Source organism: Cottoperca gobio, unplaced genomic scaffold (assembly GCF_900634415.1).
Source record: "Cottoperca gobio unplaced genomic scaffold, fCotGob3.1 fCotGob3_318arrow_ctg1, whole genome shotgun sequence".
Lineage (NCBI taxonomy): Eukaryota > Metazoa > Chordata > Actinopteri > Perciformes > Bovichtidae > Cottoperca > Cottoperca gobio.
This window is the reverse complement of record NW_021166926.1, coordinates 75,062-97,561: the sequence shown is the minus strand read 5'-3', so window position 1 is coordinate 97,561 and position 22,500 is coordinate 75,062. Positions and strand designations below refer to the sequence as shown.

At 39.8% G+C, this 22,500-nt stretch overlaps 2 protein-coding genes across 3 annotated transcripts in view; one reads left to right on the top strand and one right to left on the bottom strand.

Moving 5' to 3' along the window:
• Positions 1-4,233, bottom strand: part of LOC115005549 (integral membrane protein 2B) — an 18,942-nt gene extending 14,709 nt beyond the window's left edge. Inside the window, exon 1 of one of the 2 annotated variants that reach the window (XM_029427419.1) lies at positions 4,003-4,233. In XM_029427419.1, coding sequence (XP_029283279.1) covers positions 4,003-4,086 — 84 coding nt within the window. In that variant the 5' untranslated portion in view covers positions 4,087-4,233. The remainder of the gene's footprint in view (positions 1-4,002) is intronic. The other variant, XM_029427420.1, reaches the window with a different exon arrangement.
• An 11,412-nt stretch (positions 4,234-15,645) lies between these two features.
• On the top strand, positions 15,646-19,945 carry LOC115005551 (mediator of RNA polymerase II transcription subunit 4). The gene is made up of 7 exons (XM_029427423.1): positions 15,646-15,776; positions 15,927-15,993; positions 16,227-16,397; positions 18,766-18,823; positions 18,906-18,992; positions 19,061-19,192; positions 19,613-19,945. The coding sequence occupies exons 1-7, from the start codon at positions 15,703-15,705 to the stop codon at positions 19,783-19,785; spliced, it is 762 nt and encodes a 253-aa protein (XP_029283283.1). The 5' UTR covers positions 15,646-15,702; the 3' UTR covers positions 19,786-19,945.
• The last annotated feature ends 2,555 nt before the right edge of the window (positions 19,946-22,500 follow it).

Below are 22,500 nucleotides of genomic sequence, written 5' to 3'. Positions count from 1 at the left end.
ACCGGTTCAGTACTTCATCTTTACTGAGTGTTGATATTCATCACACAAGAGGCTCCCAATTAGGGATCAATACATTATTATCTGTCTGTGAGTCTGTCTGTCTGTGAGTCTGTCTGTCTGTCTGTGTCCTGTCTGTGAGTCTGTCTGTGAGTCTGTCTGTGAGTCTGTCTGTCTGTGAGTCTGTCTGTCTGTGAGTCTGTCTGTCTGTGAGTCTGTCTGTAAGTCTGTGAGTCTGTCTGTCTGTAAGTCTGTGAGTCTGTGAGTCTGTCTGTCTGTGAGTCTGTCTGTCTGTGAGTCTGTCTGTCTGTGAGTCTGTCTGTCTGTGAGTCTGTCTGTCTGTGAGTCTGTCTGTCTGTGAGTCTGTCTGTCTGTGAGTCTGTTGTGAGTCTGTCTGTCTGTGAGTCTGTCTGTCTGTGAGTCTGTCTGTCTGTGAGTCTGTCTGGAGTCTGTCTGTCTGTTGAGTCTGTCTGACACTAGGGTTAAGAGGATCAATAACACCAAGAATGTAAATAATCAAAAATCATTTATGAATTACTTGACAAGTACAGATGTTTCACGCCCAGCTGCAGCTCATGTGAGAACACACACACACACACACACACACACACACACAGCTTTGTAATTGATCCGAGCTCGTTAACTTCAGGATCCGTAAACGAGCAGATGATTAATTTGCACCACGTTTGTACAGCAGATCAGATGCTGATTAACCCTCTGGATTAACAACAGGACACAAACACAGTAACAACCTGCTAATTATTTCAAGATCAGGAGTTTGACAACAAATTAAGTGATTAAATATTAAATAAAAGTCCCATTTTCTGCCACTTTATACAAAGTATATTTTGATTCTATAATATTGTACTTTATTCGATCACTAGTTACTAATGGGTATACTTTTTAAAAGGCAGCATTATTTCTACTTTTACTTGAGTAAGAAAGAAAATCTTCCACCGCGACCAAAGTTTTCCCACATTAACGAAGTTTAACGTTCAACAGGAAGAAGCGTCTCTGAACACAGCCAGCAAGTCTTAGCACGAGAAGCTGAACAGAGCAGCCGGACAGAGCAGCTGAACAGAGCAGCCGAACAGAGCAGCCGAAGAGAGCAGCTCAACAGAGCGGCTGAACAGAGCAGCTGAACAGAGCAGCTGAAGAGAGCAGCTCAACAGAGCGGCTGAACAGAGCAGCTCAACAGAGCGGCTGAACAGAGCAGCTCAACAGAGCGGCTGAACAGAGCAGCTGAACAGAGCAGCTGAACAGAGCAGCTGAACAGAGCAGCCGAACAGAGCAGCCGAACAGAGCAGCCGAAGAGAGCAGCTCAACAGAGCGGCTGAACAGAGCAGCTGAACAGAGCAGCCGAACAGAGAAGCTGAACAGAGCAGCTGAACAGAGCAGCCGAACGAGAGCAGCTCAACAAAGCGGCTGAAGAGAGCAGCTGAACAGAGCAGCTGAACAGAGCAGCTCAACAAAGCGGCTGAAGAGAGCAGCCGAACAGAGAAGCTGAACAGAGCAGCTGAACAGAGCAGCCGAAGAGAGCAGCTCAACAGAGCGGCTGAAGAGAGCAGCTGAACAGAGCAGCCGAACAGAGAAGCTGAAGAGAGCAGCTGAACAGAGCAGCCAAACAGAGAAGTTTTAAATCTGGTCTATTTCTTGGAGCTATACATGTCTCAGCTTTGTCCGATGAGTTTAACTGTTTAACCTTCTAAAGCCACAAACTGCTGCAGAGCAACAGAAACCACACGAGCGTCGGGGGGGAAGCATGAAGCATGAAGCTCGTGCATTAGAGGATCGTTTCCTTCAGTCGTCTTTCTGTTCTGCTGAAACCACTTCAAACTAAAGTCAGGAATGAAACCGTAAATCATCTTTAGTTTCTCTTTCTGTCGGGTCTGTTTGTTGTTATGTTGTTTGGTGTCAATTTACAAGGAAACAATATTTATCTAAGTTATGAAGGACAACAAACATCCACTGTTTCCTGATTCTTCTGGATTCCCTCGGAATATTTCCGTGTTACAGACGCAACATGTGATGAACCAAACAGCTGAGAGGAGACGGCATGAACATAACTTCTTCATTTTCAAACTAAAAGTTGTTTTATTTGTCTTATTATGAGACAGTAAACTGAGTATCTTTGGTAAGCTAACAACTTACACGCGTGAGTCAGAAGACAAACAACATCTTTACATTTAATATTGAATCAAAAGGATCTTCTCGGGAAAACATCACAACATCTTAAAACGTGTTTATCTCTCACATCTAGAACATCAGCGTCTCTTTATTTTATGCAGGAAATAACTTGTAGATGAGACACAAGTATATTCATGTGACGCAGAAGAAACGTTCAGATTCTAACAACTATTTACATGATAACTAAATACACTGTGTTTCCTGTGTTATATATATATATATATATATATATATATATATAAAAATATATATAGCCCAATATCACAAATTATACATTTGTCTCAGTGTTTACAGAGTGTACAAGATACAACACCCTCTGTCCTCAGACCCTCTGTCCTCAGACCCTCTGTCCTCAGACCCTCTGTCCTCAGACCCTCTGTCTTTAGACCCTCTGTCCTTAGACCCTCTGTCCTCAGACCCTCTGTCCTCAGACCCTCTGTCCTCAGACCCTCTGTCTTTAGACCCTCTGTCCTTAGACCCTCTGTCCTCAGACCCTCTGTCCTCAGACCCTCTGTCTTTAGACCCTCTGTCCTCAGACCCTCTGTCCTCAGACCCTCTGTCCTCAGACCCTCTGTCCTCAGACCCTCTGTCCTCAGACCCTCTGTCTTTAGACTCCCAAAGACATTCATAAATAAGAGTGTTTGCACTGGAGCTACAGGGTTGTGCAAGGGCTCGTGAATTTAATGGAAGTTTTCTGACATGAACCCGGAGTTCTTGCTGACAATCGAGAGTCTGTTGTTGTTTGCACCCACTGCAATCCCCCAGAAGGAAACTATGAAGCTGCGACTGTCAAGAGAAGTCAGACAGACTCTACACCAGACGGCTCTGCAGCCACAAGAACCAAACCGTTAGACACACACGCTGTGCAGAAAGCGTCTTCTCGGCAGCACGCTGTAAATGTGATTACATCTTATTCTGCAGAGCTCCGCCTGACACGGAGCTGAGCGTTCATCAGAAACTTCTTTCACAACAGGGTGGAGACGAGTTTTAACTAGACTTCATGTCCGGGAGAAAACACGCCTCAAGTGTTATTCGTCCCATTCGTCTGCAGAAGTAGTTACTACACTGAATCTGTTACCAGAAGAACACTTTGGTAACTGCTGCAGGACTCCTCCTCCTGCAGGAGGTGACTTCCTGCGTGTCTGGAACACACGGGGGGGGGGGGGGGGGGATAGAGACATTACCTGTTGTCAGATATCAGATATCTACACATTTTGCATGATGGACATGTGAACACAGCACTTTACATCCGGAGAAACAAGATGTATAACATTATAATAAGATCACAGACATGAACAAAGCAAGAACACTTCATTTAAACTTCTCAGCAGTACTTCCTGTATAACAGCTTTTAATATATATGTATATATATATATACATATACACATGTGAAATATGTATAAAGCTCTTTAGATATGAAACGTGCCTTGAATAAAAAACTACGTGTTTTTCTCGTATTACCACACCAACAGTATGCTTAGAAAATAAGACAAAATGACGAAAAGGTACAGGATTACTTTTAAATAGCAGTAGAAAAGTCATATTAGCTAAATTAATAATATAAACATGTATTTACCAAAGAATACAAACATGTAATTCCACATGAGGAAGTAGACAAACACTAATTACGTAACGTACCATAAAAATTAAATAAATAAATAAATATCGCAGCTGAATTAGTTTTTTCAGTTAGAGAAACAGTGAACATAGGATATAAAGTTTAGCTAAACTACAGCATCGTGAGTTTGTTTAAAGTGCGTCTTCTTCCTGAGCTGGAAGCTAACTCCGCGTTAGCACAGTTAGCCATTTTCTACTCACTTTGTCCTCCTCGGGGATCAGAGTTTCGGCGTCCTTTTTCACATCTTTTTGAGCCAAAGCGGAGCTAAAAGACACTTTAACCATCCTGAAAGGAAGACTGACAAACTCCGACGAGAAACAAAGACGACAAAAAGCTGTAAAAACAAAACAAACAGAGAGAATTTGCTCCGAAGTGAAGAAGTCGCACTTCTCTCTCCGGCCAAGACTGATCTGTTGTGATAACGGCCAAGTCAAGCTGCGCACAGCACTACAGCGCAGCTTCCGGTTGATTAAAGGAATAAAAGCATAATGTCGACCTGGCAACGTTTTCTGTAGGAGCTGTTGAAAGTATTCAGATCTTTAATTTAAGCGTTGCAATACTACAGTAAATGGTGGAAGAAGTACTAAGTTATTTTACTGAAGTAAAAGTATTAAAAATACTCAGTTCTTTCATTAATACTGTATACTTCTAGCAATATTCTTATGTATCTTACTATTCGGCAATAAACAGCTAAAAGTATGAGGAGAACTAACTCATCAAAGTTGTTCTACTTCAACGAGGTAAGGGTAATTAATTAACCTTTAAGAAATACCAAAAAGGGAAATGTTAAATTAGACTAGTCTATTCTGTTTTGTTGCCTAGGTCTCATATTTATTTTGCATTTTCTGACGTCTTAATCAGAGTTCAGACAGAAAACAGTGATTGGTTTCACGTCAGCTGTTATACATGGTCATTCATGTATGATGTTTGTGCGTTTCACCTATTGCTGAACAGTGAACAGATTTATGTAGCCTTGTATGTTAATACAAGCCCTTTTAAAGTGCAGGTTAATAGCAATAATTTGTTATACTTATTAGATTAAACAAATGAGTTTAAGGAGCCAATTCAAAGGCCATGTTGAATTTAGATACATCATTTACCTGTAATATAATCTTTTAACAGCATGTTGCTCGACTTTAACCATTTTAAAGTCTTGTCTTGTCTATCAAATGTTTTTTTGTTTTTTTTAAAGTATATTTTGCTCATCGTTTTTACTCTGTAGTACTTTGAGTTTTGTTTACGCAAATGAAAAGTGCACTTATAAATAAAATGTGTTATTATTATTATTAATATCTTGAATTATCTTTTCACATGACAATATTTAGTCAGAAAATGTTATGAAATCTGCATTTCACTTCATAAATGTTTGGATGCACTCATAACAACAACAACAATAATAATAATAATAATAATAATAATAATAATAATAATAATAATAACAATAATTATTATAACAATACCAATAACAATAAAACATTTTTGAAGGTGCTTCACAAAGAAAGCAACATTAAAAACATTGACTTACAGACATGAGAGTGGTATCAACATCTGAACATGCAAATTAACTACTATTCATAAATCATCAGGTTTAGAGGCCACAAAAACCAAGAAGAAGTGTACAGGCTACACGACAAAGTGTATTCGGAGTCCTGGGGTACAATTCTTTTGCGCTTTTATTTTGAAGTGAATCACACTCAGGTTCCGGTAAGGTTCTGGATACCTGCTGGGAACTTGATGAGTCTGTTCACAAAACTCAACGGAACCCCGGGACGGGGGGTTGCCAGATCTCGGCAGTTTTCCCCCGAAAGAAACAAAAGTAAATAGAGTAAAAGTCCTATATTCACTTTTCTACTGAAGTACAAATACATAAGTATTATTCATCAGTGAAATGTACTTCAAGTATCTTTGGTATATATCTGCAGAAATATGGCTCTTGTGACAAATTATTAAATAACATTACAAGATAAAATTATTACTTTGTATATCAGAATCAGAAAACCTTTATTAGTCGCACAACGGAGACATTTACCTGGTTACAGCACAACTACACACTGATGTAACACAAGAGACACAACTACACACTGATGTAACACAAGAGACACAACTACACACTGATGTCATACAAGAGACACAACTACACACTGATGTCATACAAGAGACACAACTACACACTGATGTAACACAAGAGACACAACTACACACTGATGTAACACAAGAGACACAACTACACACTGATGTAACACAAGAGACACAACTACACACTGATGTAACACAAGAGACACAACTACACACTGATGTCATACAAGAGACACAACTACACACTGATGTAACACAAGAGACACAACTACACACTGATGTCATACAAGAGACACAACTACACACTGATGTCATACAAGAGACACAACTACACACTGATGTAACACAAGAGACACAACTACACACTGATGTCATACAAGAGACACAACTACACACTGATGTCATACAAGAGACACAACTACACACTGATGTAACACAAGAGACACAACTACACACTGATGTAACACAAGAGACACAACTACACACTGATGTAACACAAGAGACACAACTACACACTGATGTCATACAAGAGACACAACTACACACTGATGTCATACAAGAGACACAACTACACACTGATGTAACACAAGAGACACAACTACACACTGATGTCATACAAGAGACACAACTACACACTGATGTCATACAAGAGACACAACTACACACTGATGTAACACAAGAGACACAACTACACACTGATGTCATACAAGAGACACAACTACACACTGATGTCATACAAGAGACACAACTACACACTGATGTAACACAAGAGACACAACTACACACTGATGTAACACAAGAGACACAACTACACACTGATGTAACACAAGAGACACAACTACACACTGATGTCATACAAGAGACACAACTACACACTGATGTCATACAAGAGACACAACTACACACTGATGTAAAGCAAGAGACACAATTACACACTGATGTAACACAAGAGACACAACTACACACTGATGTCATACAAGAGACACAACTACACACTGATGTAACACAAGAGACACAACTACACACTGATGTCATACAAGAGACACAACTACACACTGATGTAACACAAGAGACACAACTACACACTGATGTAACACAAGAGACACAACTACACACTGATGTAACACAAGAGACACAACTACACACTGATGTAACACAAGAGACACAACTACACACTGATGTAATATAAGAGACACAACTACACACTGATGTCATACAAGAGACACAACTACACACTGATGTCATACAAGAGACACAACTACACACTGATGTAACACAAGAGACACAACTACACACTGATGTCATACAAGAGACACAACTACACACTGATGTCATACAAGAGACACAACTACACACTGATGTAACACAAGAGACACAACTACACACTGATGTCATACAAGAGACACAACTACACACTGATGTCATACAAGAGACACAACTACACACTGATGTAACACAAGAGACACAACTACACACTGATGTAACACAAGAGACACAACTACACACTGATGTAACACAAGAGACACAACTACACACTGATGTCATACAAGAGACACAACTACACACTGATGTCATACAAGAGACACAACTACACACTGATGTAACACAAGAGACACAATTACACACTGATGTAACACAAGAGACACAACTACACACTGATGTCATACAAGAGACACAACTACACACTGATGTAACACAAGAGACACAACTACACACTGATGTCATACAAGAGACACAACTACACACTGATGTAACACAAGAGACACAACTACACACTGATGTAACACAAGAGACACAACTACACACTGATGTAACACAAGAGACACAACTACACACTGATGTAACACAAGAGACACAACTACACACTGATGTAACACAAGAGACACAACTACACACTGATGTCATACAAGAGACACAACTACACACTGATGTAACACAAGAGACACAACTACACACTGATGTAACACAAGAGACACAACTACACACTGATGTAACACAAGAGACACAACTACACACTGATGTCATACAAGAGACACAACTACACACTGATGTCATACAAGAGACACAACTACACACTGATGTAACACAAGAGACACAACTACACACTGATGTCATACAAGAGACACAACTACACACTGATGTCATACAAGAGACACAACTACACACTGATGTAACACAAGAGACACAACTACACACTGATGTCATACAAGAGACACAACTACACACTGATGTCATACAAGAGACACAACTACACACTGATGTAACACAAGAGACACAACTACACACTGATGTAACACAAGAGACACAACTACACACTGATGTAACACAAGAGACACAACTACACACTGATGTCATACAAGAGACACAACTACACACTGATGTCATACAAGAGACACAACTACACACTGATGTAACACAAGAGACACAATTACACACTGATGTAACACAAGAGACACAACTACACACTGATGTCATACAAGAGACACAACTACACACTGATGTAACACAAGAGACACAACTACACACTGATGTCATACAAGAGACACAACTACACACTGATGTAACACAAGAGACACAACTACACACTGATGTAACACAAGAGACACAACTACACACTGATGTAACACAAGAGACACAACTACACACTGATGTAACACAAGAGACACAACTACACACTGATGTAACACAAGAGACACAACTACACACTGATGTCATACAAGAGACACAACTACACACTGATGTAACACAAGAGACACAACTACACACTGATGTAACACAAGAGACACAACTACACACTGATGTAACACAAGAGACACAACTACACACTGATGTCATACAAGAGACACAACTACACACTGATGTCATACAAGAGACACAACTACACACTGATGTAACACAAGAGACACAACTACACACTGATGTCATACAAGAGACACAACTACACACTGATGTAACACAAGAGACACAACTACACACTGATGTAACACAAGAGACACAACTACACACTGATGTAACACAAGAGACACAACTACACACTGATGTCATACAAGAGACACAACTACACACTGATGTCATACAAGAGACACAACTACACACTGATGTAACACAAGAGACACAACTACACACTGATGTCATACAAGAGACACAACTACACACTGATGTAACACAAGAGACACAACTACACACTGATGTAACACAAGAGACACAACTACACACTGATGTAACACAAGAGACACAACTACACACTGATGTAATACAAGAGACACAACTACACACTGATGTAACACAAGAGACACAACTACACACTGATGTAACACAAGAGACACAACTACACACTGATGTAACACAAGAGACACAACTACACACTGATGTAATATAAGAGACACAACTACACACTCATGTCATACAAGAGACACAACTACACACTGATGTCATACAAGATACACAACTACACACTCATGTAACACAAGAGACACAACTACACACTGATGTAACACAAGAGACACAACTACACACTGATGTCATACAAGAGACACAACTACACACTGATGTAACACAAGAGACACAACTACACACTGATGTAACACAAGAGACACAACTACACACTTATGTAACACAAGAGACACAACTACACACTGATGTAACACAAGAGACACAACTACACACTGATGTCATACAAGAGACACAACTACACACTGATGTCATACAAGAGACACAACTACACACTGATGTAACACAAGAGACACAACTACACACTGATGTAACACAAGAGACACAACTACACACTGATGTAACACAAGAGACACAACTACACACTGATGTCATACAAGAGACACAACTACACACTGATGTCATACAAGAGACACAACTACACACTGATGTAACACAAGAGACACAACTACACACTGATGTAACACAAGAGACACAACTACACACTGATGTAACACAAGAGACACAACTACACACTGATGTCATACAAGAGACACAACTACACACTGATGTCATACAAGAGACACAACTACACACTGATGTCATACAAGAGACACAACTACACACTGATGTAACACAAGAGACACAACTACACACTGATGTCATACAAGAGACACAACTACACACTGATGTAACACAAGAGACACAACTACACACTGATGTAACACAAGAGACACAACTACACACTGATGTAACACAAGAGACACAACTACACACTGATGTCATACAAGAGACACAACTACACACTGATGTCATACAAGAGACACAACTACACACTGATGTAACACAAGAGACACAACTACACACTGATGTCATACAAGAGACACAACTACACACTGATGTAACACAAGAGACACAACTACACACTGATGTAACACAAGAGACACAACTACACACTGATGTAACACAAGAGACACAACTACACACTGATGTAATACAAGAGACACAACTACACACTGATGTAACACAAGAGACACAACTACACACTGATGTAACACAAGAGACACAACTACACACTGATGTAACACAAGAGACACAACTACACACTGATGTAATATAAGAGACACAACTACACACTCATGTCATACAAGAGACACAACTACACACTGATGTCATACAAGAGACACAACTACACACTCATGTAACACAAGAGACACAACTACACACTGATGTAACACAAGAGACACAACTACACACTGATGTCATACAAGAGACACAACTACACACTGATGTAACACAAGAGACACAACTACACACTGATGTAACACAAGAGACACAACTACACACTCATGTCATACAAGAGACACAACTACACACTGATGTAACACAAGAGACACAACTACACACTTATGTAACACAAGAGACACAACTACACACTGATGTCATACAAGAGACACAACTACACACTCATGTCATACAAGAGACACAACTACACACTGATGTCATACAAGAGACACAACTACACACTGATGTCATACAAGAGACACAACTACACACTGATGTCATACAAGAGACACAACTACACACTCATGTCATACAAGAGACACAACTACACACTGATGTCATACAAGAGACACAACTACACACTGATGTAACACAAGAGACACAACTACACACTGATGTAACACAAGAGACACAACTACACACTTATGTAACACAAGAGACACAACTACACACTGATGTAACACAAGAGACACAACTACACACTCATGTCATACAGAGACACAACTACACACTGATGTAACACAAGAGACACAACTACACACTTATGTAACACAAGAGACACAACTACACACTGATGTAATATAAGAGACACAACTACACACTGATGTAATACAAGAGACACAACTACACACTGATGTCATACAAGAGACACAACTACACACTGATGTAACACAAGAGACACAACTACACACTGATGTAACACAAGAGACACAACTACACACTGATGTAACACAAGAGACACAACTACACACTGATGTCATACAAGAGACACAACTACACACTCATGTCATACAAGAGACACAACTACACACTGATGTAACACAAGAGACACAACTACACACTTATGTAACACAAGAGACACAACTACACACTGATGTAATACAAGAGACACAACTACACACTGATGTAACACAAGAGACACAACTACACACTGATGTAACACAAGAGACACAACTACACACTGATGTCATACAAGAGACACAACTACACACTGATATAACACAAGAGACACAACTACACACTGATGTAACACAAGAGACACAACTACACACTGATGTAACACAAGAGACACAACTACACACTGATGTAACACAAGAGACACAACTACACACTTATGTAACACAAGAGACACAACTACACACTGATGTAATATAAGAGACACAACTACACACTGATGTAACACAAGAGACACAACTACACACTGATGTAACACAAGAGACACAACTACACACTGATGTAATACAAGAGACACAACTACACACTGATGTAACACAAGAGACACAACTACACACTCATGTCATACAAGAGACACAACTACACACTGATGTAACACAAGAGACACAACTACACACTTATGTAACACAAGAGACACAACTACACACTGATGTAATATAAGAGACACAACTACACACTGATGTAATACAAGAGACACAACTACACACTGATGTAACACAAGAGACACAACTACACACTGATGTAACACAAGAGACACAACTACACACTGATGTCATACAAGAGACACAACTACACACTGATATAACACAAGAGACACAACTACACACTGATGTAACACAAGAGACACAACTACACACTGATGTAACACAAGAGACACAACTACACACTGATGTAACACAAGAGACACAACTACACACTGATGTAACACAAGAGACACAACTACACACTTATGTAACACAAGAGACACAACTACACACTGATGTAATATAAGAGACACAACTACACACTGATGTCATACAAGAGACACAACTACACACTGATGTAACACAAGAGACACAACTACACACTGATGTCATACAAGAGACACAACTACACACTGATGTAACACAAGAGACACAACTACACACTGATGTCATACAAGAGACACAACTACACACTGATGTAACACAAGAGACACAACTACACACTGATGTCATACAAGAGACACAACTACACACTGATGTAATACAAGAGACACAACTACACACTGATGTCATACAAGAGACACAACTACACACTGATGTAACACAAGAGACACAACTACACACTTATGTAACACAAGAGACACAACTACACACTGATGTCATACAAGAGACACAACTACACACTGATGTAACACAAGAGACACAACGACACACTGATGTCATACAAGAGACACAACTACACACTGATGTCATACAAGAGACACAACTACACACTGATGTAACACAAGAGACACAACGACACACTGATGTCATACAAGAGACACAACTACACACTGATGTAACACAAGAGACACAACTACACACTGATGTCATACAAGAGACACAACTACACACTGATGTAACACAAGAGACACAACTACACACTGATGTAATACAAGAGACACAACTACACACTGATGTAACACAAGAGACACAACTACACACTGATGTAACACAAGAGACACAACTACACACTGATGTAATATAAGAGACACAACTACACACTGATGTCATACAAGAGACACAACTACACACTGATGTAACACAAGAGACACAACTACACACTGATGTAACACAAGAGACACAACTACACACTGATGTAATACTGATGTAACACAAGAGACACAACTACACACTGATGTAACACAAGAGACACAACTACACACTGATGTAACACAAGAGACACAACTACACACTGATGTAATACAAGAGACACAACTACACACTGATGTAACACAAGAGACACAACTACACACTGATGTAACACAAGAGACACAACTACACACTGATGTAACACAAGAGACACAACTACACACTGATGTCATACAAGAGACACAACTACACACTGATGTAATACAAGAGACACAACTACACACTGATGTAATACAAGAGACACAACTACACACTGATGTCATACAAGAGACACAACTACACACTGATGTAACACAAGAGACACAACTACACACTGATGTAATATAAGAGACACAACTACACACTGATGTAATATAAGAGACACAACTACACACTGATGTCATACAAGAGACACAACTACACACTGATGTAATATAAGAGACACAACTACACACTGATGTAATACAAGAGACACAACTACACACTGATGTAACACAAGAGACACAACTACACACTGATGTAATACAAGAGACACAACTACACACTGATGTAACACAAGAGACACAACTACACACTGATGTAACACAAGAGACACAACTACACACTGATGTAACACAAGAGACACAACTACACACTGATGTAACACAAGAGACACAACTACACACTGATGTAACACAAGAGACACAACTACACACTGATGTAACACAAGAGACACAACTACACACTGATGTAACACAAGAGACACAACTACACACTGATGTAACACAAGAGACACAACTACACACTGATGTAACACAAGATACACAACTACACACTGATGTAACACAAGAGACACAACTACACACTGATGTAATACAAGAGACACAACTACACACTGATGTAATACAAGAGACACAACTACACACTGATGTAACACAAGAGACACAACTACACACTGATGTAACACAAGAGACACAACTACACACTGATGTAATACAAGAGACACAACTACACACTGATGTAACACAAGAGACACAACTACACACTGATGTAACACAAGAGACACAACTACACACTGATGTAACACAAGAGACACAACTACACACTGATGTAACACAAGAGACACAACTACACACTGATGTAACACAAGAGACACAACTACACACTGATGTCATACAAGAGACACAACTACACACTGATGTAACACAAGAGACACAACTACACACTGATGTAACACAAGAGACACAACTACACACTGATGTCATACAAGAGACACAACTACACACTGATGTATACAAGAGACACAACTACACACTGATGTACCAAGAGACACAACTACACACTGATGTAAACAAGAGACACAACTACACACTGATTGTAACACAAGAGACAACAACTACACACTGATGTCATACAAGAGGACACAACTACACACTGATGTACACAAGAGACACAACTACACCACTGATGTCATACAAGAGACACAACTACACACTGATGTAACACAAGAGACACAACTACACACTGATGTAACACAAGAGACACAACTACACACTGATGTAACACAAGAGACACAAACTACACACTGATGTATACAAGAGACACAACTACACACTGATGTAACACAAGAGACACAACTACACACTGATGTAATACAAGAGACACAACTACACACTGATGTAACACAAGAGACACAACTACACACTGATGTAACACAAGAGACACAACTACACACTGATGTAACACAAGAGACACAACTACACACTGATGTAACACAAGAGACACAACTACACACTGATGTAACACAAGAGACACAACTACACACTGATGTAACACAAGAGACACAACTACACACTGATGTAACACAAGAGACACAACTACACACTGATGTAACACAAGAGACACAACTACACACTGATGTAATATAAGAGACACAACTACACACTGATGTAACACAAGAGACACAACTACACACTGATGTAACACAAGAGACACAACTACACACTGATGTAACACAAGAGACACAACTACACACTGATGTAATATAAGAGACACAACTACACACTGATGTAACACAAGAGACACAACTACACACTGATGTAACACAAGAGACACAACTACACACTGATGTAACACAAGAGACACAACTACACACTGATGTCATACAAGAGACACAACTACACACTGATGTAATATAAGAGACACAACTACACACTGATGTAATATAAGAGACACAACTACACACTGATGTAACACAAGAGACACAACTACACACTGATGTAATATAACATTGTTTGATAAGTTTGGAAACCACTTGTTAATCTTTAAAACAGTGTATATTTAAAATTGTATTATCTCATCTGTATTACATCTTTACAATTTAACTCCTAAACATTACTGACATAATGATCATGTATTACATTATATATATTGCTGTAAATGTGTACATGTTCTACTTAAATAAAGAAGATGGCAGCGTAAAAAAGAAAAAAGATTCGTCAGCGACGTCACTTCCTGTCTTGCGCAGAAGCGACTTGAGCCAACATGGCGGCGGTTGTGGAGAAATCAACGAAAGAGCGACTTCTCTCTGCGTTGGACGATTTGGAGGTTTTATCCCGGTAAAGTTACAAGTCCCGCAGTTGTTGCCTGGTTGGGCTGTCTTAAGGTTTATTACAGTGCTGGTGTTTCATGTGTGGCGAGTTTAACGCCTGTTAACCAGCACCGGCACCGTGAGCTAACGTTAGCCGTTATTTGTGTTTGTATTCCAGGGAGCTGATCGAGATGTTGGCGCTGTCCAGGAGCCAGAAGCTGCCGCAGCCCGGGGAGGACAGCCAGGTAACAGCACGTGCACATGCCCCAATGTCAGCCAGCACTGCATGATGGAGGAAGTATTCAAATCAAGTACTACTGGTACTACAGTACACTGAGGAAGTACTCTGGTACAGTTTTTGGGTCATTTTATCCCAACTCTTCCATCAGGGCTTCGTTTGAGGTGAAGCGAAGTATTAGATCAAAGCTGCAGAGAGCCTGCCATCATTTAACAAAAAGTGTTTGTGTGTGTTCCTCAGATCCTGGAGCTGCTGGTACAGAGGGACAGGGAGTTCCAGGAGCTGATGGAGGTGGCTCAGCAGCAGGGGAAGGTGCACCAGGAGATGCAGCTGCTGGAGAAGGAGGTGGAGAAGAGAGACAACGACATCCAGCAGCTGCAGAAACAGCTGAAGGAGGCTGAACACATCCTGGTGGGTTCATCTTCCCATCCAGACTGGAGGAGAAAGATCTGCTCCTCACCACGATATTAATGTTGCGTTATTAAGAGTTCGACTGTTGTTGCTGCTGACAAGTCAACATTTCTGCAAAACTTCAGCCCAGAAGAACATTCTGCACCAACATCTTCTTCCCCCACGGTGTCTTTATAATAATAATAATAATAATAATAATAATAATAATAATATTAATAATAATAAGCTTTATTTGTAGAGCACCTTTCATACAAGAATTGCAGCCCAAAGTGCTTCACAGCAGAAACATAACAATTAGTACAAGATTAGAATAAGAGCATTTACAGAACAATAATCACAGTGTTGATGTAATGAGTCTGAAGTACCATTACAACAATAGCAGAATTAAAATAGTATAAAATAACATTGGAAATCATGCCTAGTTTCCCTATCTGTGCCGTACTTAGCGACCCTACTGCCGGGATCATCACATCATTCTTGTAAATGTTTTAAACTATCAGAAACATATTTTGAAAGCATGAGATCAACAATGGGCCCGTGGCCCTTCAACTGGTCTACTCCCTTCGGTTAAAGCCAGTTTTTCTCCAATACATATTTATCAGAGAAACTTCCTCTTGTTCCCGTGGTAACACAGTCTGTTTGATCAAAAATACACACTCTGAACTTTATCTCAGTTACCTTTACACATTCAATGTTAAACCATGCATAGCAAACATTTATGAAATCATTTAAATTAGTTTAAAGTGGCACCATTAAAAGGCTAAAGTAAAGAGATATAAAATATCACTATTAAAAGGCTAAAGTAAAAAGATATAAAATATCACTATTAAAAGGCTAAAGTAAAGAGATATAAAATATCACTATTAAAAGGCTAAAGTAAAAGATATAAAATATCACTATTAAAGGCTAAAGTAAAAAGATATAAAATATCACTATTAAAAGGCTAAAGTAAAGAGATATAAAATATCACTATTAAAAGGCTAAAGTAAAAAGATATAAAATATCACCATTAAAAGGCTAAAGTAAAGAGATATAAAATATCACTATTAAAAGGCTAAAGTAAAGAGATATATAATATCACCATTAAAAGGCTAAAGTAAAGAGATATAAAATATCACTATTAAAAGGCTAAAGTAAAGAGATATAAAATATCACTATTAAAAGGCTAAAGTAAAGAGATATAAAATATCACCATTAAAAGGCTAAAGTAAAGAGATATAAAATATCACCATTAAAAGGCTAAAGTGAAGAGATATAAAATATCACTATTAAAAGGCTAAAGTAAAGAGATATAAAATATCACTATTAAAAGGCTAAAGTAAAGAGATATAAAATATCACCATTAAAAGGCTAAAGTAAAGAGATATAAAATATCACTATTAAAAGGCTAAAGTAAAGAGATATAAAATATCACTATTAAAAGGCTAAAGTAAAGAGATATAAAATATCACTATTAAAAGGCTAAAGTAAAGAGATATAATATCACTATTAAAAGGCTAAAGTAAAGAGATATAAAATATCACTATTAAAAGGCTAAAGTAAAGAGATATGTTTTTAGCTTTTGAAGATATTGAGCGAGCTTGCCTCCCTTTATAATCATATCGTGAGAGTAGAAGTGATAAACATTAACAGTCTGTCTGACCTGAATATCTCCAACAAGGCAGGAGGACTTAAATCTGCCAGCAGTTGTGTTTCATGGAATCAAAAGACTTAAAACCTTAAAACGTATGATAATAATACATTTTATTTATAAGTGCACTTTTCATTTGCGTAAACAAAACTCAAAGTGCTACAGAGTAAAAACGATGAGCAAAATATACATTTAAAAAATAAAATAAAAACATTTGATAGACAAGACAACACTTTAAAATGGTTAAAGTCGAGCAACATGCTGTTAAAAAGATGTGTTTTAGGCCCGTTTTAAAAGCATCCACAGTCTGTGGCGTCCTCAGATGTTCAGGGAGAGCATTCCACAGTCTGGGAGCGGCAGAGCAGAAGGTGCGATCTCCCATGGTTTCGAGCTTGGTCCTGGGGGGAAGGAGGAGGTTAGCCTTTACAGAACGGAGGTTTCTTGTGGAGGTTTGTGGGGTGAGCAGTTCTCTGAGGTAGGATGGAGCATTTCCCTGAATACACTGATGGGTGTAAAGGGAGATTTTATAATCAATCCTGAGTGAGACCAGGGAGCCAGTGCAGTGATTTGAGGATGGGTGTGATGTGTTCGTACTTTCGCACTCTCATCAGGATCCTAGCAGCGCTGTTCTGGATGTATGAGCTCTTACAAAGAAATCTTTCTTTGTATATAGATATATAAAGTGTGTGTGTGTGTGTCTTCTGTTCTTCTAACTCAAGACCTGTTTCTTTCTTTAAGGCCACTGCTGTTTACCAGGCGAAGGAGAAACTCAAATCCATTGACAAAGCCAGAAAAGGTGAGCTGACACACTTCCTGTCCAGCGGTCTGTCGGCTCTGGTGGTTTTGCGTCTGATGTCTTGTTAACTCGTTGTTTGCAGGAAGCATCTCTTCAGAGGAAATCATCAAGTACGCTCACAGAATCAGTGCCAGCAACGCCGTGTGTGCGCCGCTCAACTGGGTCCCAGGTAGGAACCACAGATTCTGCAGCGCCTCCTCTTTTCCACCTCACTGTTAACACACATGTTGGTCTCAGGTGATCCACGCAGACCCTACCCCACGGACCTGGAGATGCGCAGCGGGATGCTCGGTCACATGGCCAACCTGCCGACCAACGGCGTAAACGGACACCTGCCGGGTGACGCTCTGGCTGCTGGCAGGCTACCAGGTGAGTGTCTGCAGGTGTTGCTCTCACAAGTCTTCACTGACGTGGAAACATTAAGAAAAGCTTTCACAAAATGATTTATGTTTCAGAAACGGGAATCTTTCCCCGGATTGCATATTTATTTAATTTGTCTTGATATTTGAGCTTCAGCAACACAGAGGCTCAGTGAAGCGGCTGCGAAGTGAAGACCATTAAAAGAACCGTTATTAATAACACGGTTTAAACGTTTGAGCGGAGGGAGGCGCCCGTTAAACATGGCCTCCGTTAAACATGGCCTTCGTTAAACTCCTGCCCTGGTCCAGTGTACGCCACGCTACAGGAGATGAGAAGGGAATTCCAGCAGCTCATCATGGCTGCCACAGATCTCTGTTCCCCCCGCTGCTTTGTGACGCCACAGAATAACCTCCGTCTCCCCTCCCTCAGACGTCCTGACGCCTCACTACCCCTGGCAGTCCTCGGACGTCTCGGTGGGGATGCTGCCTCCTCACCACGGCAACGACTTCGGCCTGGAGCCTCCAGGGCACAACAAGGAGAACGAGGACGACGTGGAGGCCATGTCGACTGATTCCTCCAGCAGCAGCAGCGACTCCGATTAAAAAAGAGAGAGTGTGTGTGTGTGTGTGTGTGTGTGTGGACCACTGAGCAGCACCTGATCAAACATCTCCACCTTTGGTTTGTGCAGAGCTCGAACATGAGGAAGGACAAACATGAAGCATTAAATGTCTTGTGTCCAAAACCCAAAGATGTGAATGTGGTTAATATGATAGAAAACAAGAAAAAAAGCAGCAAATCTCCATATTGAGGCTGAATTTTTTTTACTTTACTGGATTCTCAAATAGTTGTTAGTTGTTCTGCAGGAGCGATCAGACGCTCTGCAGGAGCGATCAGACGCTCTGCAGGAGAGCGTCTGATCGCTGCAGCTCTGCAGCAGAGCGTCTGATCGCTGCAGCTCTGCAGCAGAGCGTCTGATCGCTGCAGCTCTGCAGGAGCGATCTGATCGCTGCAGCTCTGCAGGAGCGATCTGATCGCTGCAGCTCTGCAGGAGCGATCAGACGCTCTGCTGCAGCTCTGCAGGAGAGCGTCTGATCGCTGCAGCTCTGCAGCAGAGCGTCTGATCGCTGCAGCTCTGCAGCAGAGCGTCTGATCGCTGCAGCTCTGCAGGAGCGATCAGACGTTCTGCTGCAGCTCTGGCAGGAGAGCGTCTGATCGCTGCAGCTCTGCAGGAGCTCGTTCATAAAGGAGATTTAAAGCATCATTTACAGTCATTGTGTCCGCTAACATCTTAAGTTCCACGCTACCTTTTATTAAATCTGCCATCATCTCGTGGAATGAGTTTGTAAGAGCAGCCTTTAGTTTTCCTTGACCTTCATGTTTCATCTGCTCTTAATCTGTTAACGAACAGCTTCAGCCTCAGAGCTGCAGGTTCCGTGTTGTCGAGCAGTTAAAGGTTTGAAGACGTCATCGTCAGAATTAAATGAGTCGATCGTTCTTGTATAAATATTCTAAAGGAAGCGGCTCCTGCAGAGTAAAGACCAAAGTGTCAGAGTTCCTGCTGACGTCTTCAGCTTTTCTTTTCCTAACGAGATCGACATTTGGGGAAATTCACAAATGGACTTTCTTGCTGAGATGAACAGATTGAAACCACGAACTGTTCCTAAGTGAACTGTATTTGCTCCAGTTTAACAATTACATTTTGAACAAACAAGGGAGGCTTGTGTACTTTTGCATTCAGTTCAAGCGAATAACAACTTGAAGAATAAAAGATGAATTCCCATTCTTAAAGTCCTGTGAGGAAACAATCTGAACTAAATCTTTCTTATGACCGAAGAGGTGGAACCTTCTTTCTGAGTTCCTTACATTCCTCTCAGCTCTTCGTAAATACGTTTCCATCCAGAAGGAAGACGGACAGCGATGTTCCAGAACTTACTGACAAAGTGTGTGACTGTTCGAGCAGCGAGAAACTAATTAGTATTAAGTTCTTGATGCTGTGCTGCACTTCTGCCTCTTGTGGTCAGAACGAGTATTACAACAACAAACATTTTCACACATGAAAAACAAAACAAATATTATTCTGACAATTTCTCCTTTTTTCACTTGTTGATTCATAAACACGAGAAGAAATTATTTCAGACTCACAGTTATGTATCTTCCTCTCCGGGCTTCCTGACTTCTACATGACTCATTATTATCTTTTATATTTTAAACACACGGGCTGAAACAGAAACCCAACATTTGACTCGTGTTGCTCTTTGGTGACCATGTTTGAAAGTGTGTCTCAGTGTTGGAGCTCATGTGTCCCACGTTTACTGTCCGATAACAAAATGCTGTTAATTTACCTCTGTGTAAATAAGCTTGTATATACTCCGCTTTGTAAATAAATACTTTATTTGAATAGATACTGTGTTTCTTTCCAGTGGTTATACTGACTGTAGAAAGTAAATGTAATTAAACAATAAATACAAATACAAATCACTTAAATGTGCAAAAACTTTCTGAGGATACAGTTTATTGAGGATCCGTTCTTCATATAACTGCAGGTCAAAGTGTTTTACTTACTCTGTTGTATCTGTTATATCTGTTGTATCCTGCTTTCTCTGGCCGCAGGGAGATGTATATTGTTTTTAATAAGATATTGGATCTGTAGCGTTCCTTCAGGTGCTGAAAATCCTTAAAAACTAGAATTAAGATTGGATTTTGGATTAACATTAATCCCCATTTATTACACAGCAGTTATGTTTTTTTTCTTTCAATTCCAACATGTGACATTAAAACGGTAAACATTTAGGCATCATAATGAAATAAGAATAACATGCATGACTCGGATGATACATTCAGCATAGGTAACTGTATTATAGTAAAAGAAAGAAAACAGAAAATGTTGGTAATAAAATAAAATATCTCCGAGACCTCGAGAACTTGGCTTCATGGATGTGACGTTCCCCAGAAATGTAAACTGAACTGGGAATGTTTTCAGAGTATAATATTACATCCTTGTCTTGTGAGTGTTAACATAGTCTTCTTTCTTTCCAGAATCCTGATGTGTAGATGTTTACTTTTTTCATTTTTACAAACTTCACATTTGCTATCAAACAACACAAAATATTGGGATAAATATTATGCACAATTTTGCAATGTATTTCCTTCATTTTGTTGGGGATAATTTAGGTGAAAGGCCAGAAGGAGGCTATATTTACACAGTCAAGGCCATGACGCTGCTGCCTTCAGGCACACTGTGTAAACTCCCAAGTCGATGATTGTGTATTTTGGTTAAAAAGGAAGAGCAGAGAAATAATTACTTTTCTAGTTGTAGG